Raw genomic sequence first — 5841 nt, 5'->3', positions numbered from 1 at the left:
GCAGGAATTCCAGGGAGGCCTCCTCCTCGGGTCCAGTATATGCTGGGGACCAGGGCAGCCTGAGAATCAGGGCCAGCACCCGTAGGGCTTGCCTCAACCCTGCTCTTCACACAGAAGTCACCGTTGCTACCCCACCACCGGCAGGTCCTAACAGACCTGGTACCAATAGTAACTAAAAAGTTACCTTCAGGGACTTCCCTGGTGGCGTAGTGGTTAAGAATCCGCCTGCCAATGCAGGGGACACGGGTTCGAGCCCTGGTCCGGGAAGATCCCACATGCCGCGGAGCAACTAAGCCTGTGCGCCACAACTACTGAGCCTGCGCTCTAGAGCCCGCGAGCCACAACTACTGAAGCCCACGTGCCTAGAGCCCGTGCTCCACAACAAGAGAAGCCACCACAATGAGAAGCCTGCGCACCGCAACAAAGAGTAGCCCCCGCTCACCGCAACTAGAAAAAAGCCTGCACGCAGCAATGAAGACCCGATGCAGCCCAAAATAAATAAGTTAATTAATTAATTTTAACAAAAAAAGAATTTACAAAAATAAAAAGTTACCTTCAGGTAACAGTTTCAAGCCTCCCCAATGACAAGCTCAACCTCCCTGACATATTCAGGAATATTAATGTGACATGCGCTTCCCTCTTACTTAAACTGGAATTTGAATTCCTCTCACTTCCACCAAATGAAAGCCTAACTCCTCTAACCTCCTCAAGTAAGGTCAGCTCTCCACAGGCCTCCCCAAACTGGAGGTTCAAGGTCAATGACAGTTTCCAGCCTCCCACCCCCACCCACACTCCTCACTCTGATCCAGCTGCTGGTATAGGTTTGTCAGTGTAGCCAGCAGAACCTTGTAGGGTCTGCGGGGCAGGATCCGAGGGGAGAGGGGCTTCTTTTCCTCAGTCCTGTGAGATTAACAGAAGGAAGAAAGGGTGATGGGGCTCCTCGCCAGCCTCCTCCACGTTTTGCCTGAGGCTCCTTCTGAGCAGGTACACTGCATACACCAGCCCTCTCCTGCCCCCCACCTCGAAACCCCCTGGACAAGACCCAACCCTCTTACTGGAAGAGTGTGTTGGTATCAAGATCAACACAGATGACATCCACAGGCGGGTCATGCAGATCGAAGTAACTGGAGTGGATACCCACGATGAAGGGCACGGGGGCGTTCAGCACGTCTGCCAGCACTAGCGGGCACAGCGGAATGTAGGGGCACTGCCAGTGCAGCGGGAAGATCATCTAAAGCATCAGGGAGTGAGGACCAGTGAGCAGGGCGTAGGGGCAGCAGGAGAGGGGGCCTTGGCCCTGGGAGGTGGTGCCTGTTGAGAGAAGCTGTGGGAGTTGGGCTCCAAAGGAGAGCTCCTGATGGAAGCTGCATGTCCTGTAGGTCGTGCCCAAGGGTAAAAGGCTAAGGAACCCTCCCCAAGAAAAGAAAAGTCAGGAGAAGCTAGGTAGGGACTGGGGCACCAGAAGGAACACTCCAGGCAAGGCAGTCTGGGCAGGGTAGCACTCACAGAGACGAGGGCCTCGCAGACGCTGGTGAGCAGGTCCGGCCGCAGTGAGTGGACTAGTAGTTTGTGCTCCGTGAGCACAGCCAGCAGCAGCGTGACAGCCAGCTCAGGGCCCAGGCTCTGCAGCAGCTGCAGGAAGCTGGCACCACTGCGGGCAATGCCAAGGTGGGGGAAGAGTCGGCAGGACGCCTTTCCCTAGTCACTGGGCACAGACCTCAACACCTGTGCCCACCTGCCTGGCACCTACCATGTCCTTGGTCATCAAAGCACCCCCAACCTGGGCACATACCTGAGGGGCAGGGGTGAGGATACAGGCTGGCAGAGGAGCAGGTTGTCATAGGGAGACATCTGGGAGACAGAAGAGCCACAGGTCAGGATGGTGAAGACCAGCGCCTGGCAGTTCTCCTCCTCCCACCCAGCCCCAGCCCCAGCCCCAGCCCCAGCCCTCACCTGCACCAGGATGCGGGGTCTCTGTGGGGAAGGGAAGGGGACATTGTGAATGAAGTGGGAGATGTGCCTGGGGGAGAGAGAGGTCCAGTCAGAGGCAGACTCCCAGTCTACTTCATTCAGCCACATTTGCTCTACTCCTTCACCTGTCCACAAGAACCTTACTCCTCCCTGAGATCCGCCTCGAGACTGGTGTCAGCCATCAGAGCCTCCATTATGTACAACATTTATGCAAATCAGAAAAAAGATTCCCTCTGGGCCTGCACAGCCCCTGGCCAGGACTTAGCTAGCAAGTGTAGCCTAGATTTCAGGCCCCACTCAGCCTCTCAGCCAGGGGCACTTTTGCAGTGGACCAACTCTCCGGCCACACACTACAACCCCACCACTCCTCTAGACCACTTTGCTAAGAACAAGAATGGCAGAAAATATCACAAGGCTGTGTCAAATCATATTAAAGCTCAACTACTCGCCATATTCTGTGGGGAAAACTGACAAACTATACTTTTGTCACGTATTAAAACATATTTTACTGATCGGCTGGTTGGAAAAGAGATTTATCTACGACTGCTGTCTTCGCCGTGACGCTGCGTCCCCCCCCCCCCCCCCCCCCGCCCCGCTCCAGCCTAATCTCGTCCATCTCTCCTGGCCTCCTGAGATCCCCTCATAACCCTTCCCAGTGCCGGGGAAGTCTCGTGCTCACGCTTCCAGGGGCAGGCGGTGGGGGCCTGAGACAGAGTAGCGGTAGAGGAAGGTGAGGAAGGCGCGGAAGGCAGGGAAGGCAGGCCAGCGGGACAGCACAGCGATGGCACGACGGCTGCGCACAGCTCGGCCCCCCAGCGCCCGGCCCCGCTCCACAGCGCTCAGCAGGCCCAGGGCCCGCGCTTGCCGCTCCGAGAGCCTGGTGCTCGGGAATGCCTCGTAGAACTGCAAGGCAGCGCCGTACACCTGGCGGGGGGAGAGGGGCAGTCAGGCGGGCCCTGTGGAGCCCGGACCCCTGACCACACTCTGCACACCCACCTTATCACCAGCTGCACCCGTGAGCACAAAAGTGGAGAAGACGGGCACGGGGTACTTGGTCTGGGCAGGCCAGCACTCGATAGTGGCCCCCATGGGCAGGCAGAAGACGGGCACTGACTCGGGCAGCGGGAACGCCTCATTGTCCTCCTCTGGGTAGCGGCCCAGCAGCTCTGCACCCCCGGCAGAGTGGGGGTACCCAAAAGGAGTAGGGTCAATCAGATTCCAGGGGAAGGAAGCAGGGGATCCCAGAGACGGGCCAAGTGGCAAAGGGGAAGTGAGTTCTGTGGACACTGAAGGTACCAGCCAAGAGGCACCAGGGCAGAGGGACACAGAGGGTCAAGGGGTTGGAGAGACAGGGGGGCTACTCACCTGCCTCATACACCAGCGTGTTGGCCTTGGCCAGGCCCACCTTGTAACACAGGTACACTGCTGGGCCCCACTGCCCCACAAATGGCAAGAGACAAGCAGACACACAGCTAACAAAAGTTTCTGGGGTTCATTTTCTCCACCACCCCTACGTTGTCTCATCTTTATAACTCCCACTAATCCCAGTCCCCCAAGATGAGAGTCACGCCTCTGGGCCCCGCCCCGCCGTTAGACGCCTTGGTCCTAGGATACCCTTTGTGCCCAGGGTCCACACCGTCACCCTGGTGGGGCAGGTCTCAGCTTCTGGCTCAGGGCCCCACTCACCATGCCAGGGTTGAGGTTGCGGGGCAATCGGCAGTAAGTATGAGGCGTGCCCTCGCCCTTGCTGGGCAGCACCAGGCAGAGGTCAGTGATGCCCAGGGCATGCAACCCTGCCCCCTCTGCTGCCCGCCGGTAAGTGAGGTAGGTGCGGGGATGCCCAGGGCCTGGAGGGGCCAGGTTGGCTGAGTGGCTGTAGGGTGTCGTAGCTAGCACTTGGAAGCCAGGCTTGGGACGTTCCTTCCCCTCATACAACACCCTTGGCACAAAGAGAGAGAGATGTCAAAAGTCCAATACAGAGGAGAAAGACCCCAGTCCTGCTAGATCTGCCTACCTAGTCCTACCTACTCAGCCTAGTCAAACCCTAACCTAACACCAGGGCCCACTTCTTGCTGAACTGTGCCCTCCAAAATCCTGTGCCCCTCTTCTGCCCTTGGCTCTACTTCTTGATCAGTAACAACTCCTCAAACCTTACATGGTTCTCAAGCTCATTAATAAATACTAAGAATAAAAGCTACCATTTATTGACTCTGTGCTAAGTCCCTTATATGGATTATCTCACTTAATCTTCTCAACCACGCTATGAGGAGGTATTATTTTCCCCAATTTACAGATGAGGGAAAAGGCCCAGAGGGGCTCAATAACCTGCCTAAGGTCACATAGCTAGCAAGTAGCAGCACTAGTATATGCACCCAAATCTGTGTGAGAACTAAGTATGCACAACTTCAGGCCCTTCTCCCTGGCCTCTAGCCCACTCCCTTCCCATTCCCATTGCACATCCCTCATCCCATACCCCTACCTCTCCCTGCCTCACCCCAGATCTCCTCCCAGCCTCCCTTGGTGCCAGCATGGGTAGGTGCACACACCCCAGCTCAACGAGGGGGGGCCTGTCACGCCCCCTCCGGTAGCAGATGACTGGTTGAGTTCCACCCAGGAGCCCAGCACTGAGTTCCAAGGGGTGGCCCCCGGCAGAAGCCTGGATGCATGTGTAGCCCTGGGGCACCTCCTCGCCCAGGGCCCTAGCGATGACTGCCACATCTGTGATGGGCTCAGCTGGCCGGGGAGGGCGAAGGGGCCCACTGGGTTCAGGAACCCACGTTTCCTCAGGGATGGGTGATCCGTTCCCTGCAAGCCCAGCTATCACGAAGTAATCCACCAGCCGGGGGGGCCGCTCCTCCGCCATGGCCCCCCCCTCACTCACTGCATCTGGAATGGTCAAGTGGGGGAGAGGTGAAGCAAGGAAGGCTGGTGTTGCCATGGCAACCAGGGAGTCCCCCTCTTGCTTCCCTCCTCTTCCTAGTCCTTTAAAGGAAAAGCAGGATCAGTGGTCAGCCAATCCTAAACCCTCCCGCCTGTGACATCACCAGGCCCTCACAGCCCACCACAGCTCCTTAAAGAGACCAGGACCCTCCCTCTTGGTGGTACCAGCCCTCTTCCCAAAGAACCCAAACTCCACTCCACCGCACACGGCTAACCTGGGCTCTGACATCATAGTTTCTGTGTCCCTTTTAAAGACCTCACCCCACTTCACTCCCTAACATAACAGAGGTCACAGTCTTTTCTGTAATGGCCTGCAATGACATCATTCCTTCTGGCCATGACATCATGCCAACTTTACAGTCTTTTTATGGGTTTCTGGCCTTCCTACTCTAGCTGACATTCTAAGAACCTCATGAGCCAGCTAATGTTCTTAAAGAGCCCACTTCTAGGTTTTTGTGAGGGCTCCACAAAACCCAAGCTTTAAGCGTCTTTTTGCCAGACTCAAGTGTCCTTTTTTCCTAAGTTAGCTCCACTATCTGACAAAAAAACCACTGCCCTCCAACCTCCAGGATCCTTAGGTATCCCCAGTTAAGTCCAAAGCAGAGTGGGGGACAGTCCCAGAAATCCCCAAGCCCTCATCCATGGAGCCCAGAGACAGAAACAGGCCCACAACGGGTCTTCAGTACCTCTTCTCACCTGCCTTCATGGCCCAACCCCAGGGAGTAGGAGCCCCAAGGGTCCCGGGGTGCCCCAGTGTGCAGAAGCTGGGAAAGAGCTTGGTGGGTGGCTTGCAGCTGAGGATCGAAGGCGTGGGGGCCGCTTCAGAGGGGAAGGGAGGTGACTTCCTGAAACAGTGGAGGGGAAGCTGCAGCTCAGCGGAAGCCAGCCTATGGGTGTGTGTGTGTGTGTGTGTGTGTGCGCGCGCGCGCG

The 5841-nt window shown here is 56.9% G+C and overlaps 1 protein-coding gene across 1 annotated transcript in view; it reads right to left on the bottom strand.

Annotated features, from left to right (window-relative positions):
- Nucleotides 1-5617, bottom strand: part of DENND4B (DENN domain containing 4B) — a 15052-nt gene extending 9435 nt beyond the window's left edge. Inside the window, 13 exon segments of the mRNA XM_007458034.1 lie at nt 1; nt 3-42; nt 800-900; nt 1056-1231; nt 1507-1651; nt 1793-1851; nt 1954-2020; nt 2651-2895; nt 2968-3137; nt 3337-3406; nt 3658-3910; nt 4518-4857; nt 5608-5617. The exon segment at nt 1 is cut by the window's left edge and continues 169 nt beyond it. Coding sequence (XP_007458096.1) covers nt 1; nt 3-42; nt 800-900; nt 1056-1231; nt 1507-1651; nt 1793-1851; nt 1954-2020; nt 2651-2895; nt 2968-3137; nt 3337-3406; nt 3658-3910; nt 4518-4857; nt 5608-5617 — 1677 coding nt within the window.
- Nucleotides 5618-5841: the final 224 nt, after the last annotated feature.

Source organism: Lipotes vexillifer, unplaced genomic scaffold, assembly GCF_000442215.2.
Source record: "Lipotes vexillifer unplaced genomic scaffold, Lipotes_vexillifer_v1.1 scaffold238, whole genome shotgun sequence".
Taxonomy (NCBI): domain Eukaryota; kingdom Metazoa; phylum Chordata; class Mammalia; order Artiodactyla; family Lipotidae; genus Lipotes; species Lipotes vexillifer.
This window is presented reverse-complemented; position numbering and strand designations above follow the sequence as displayed.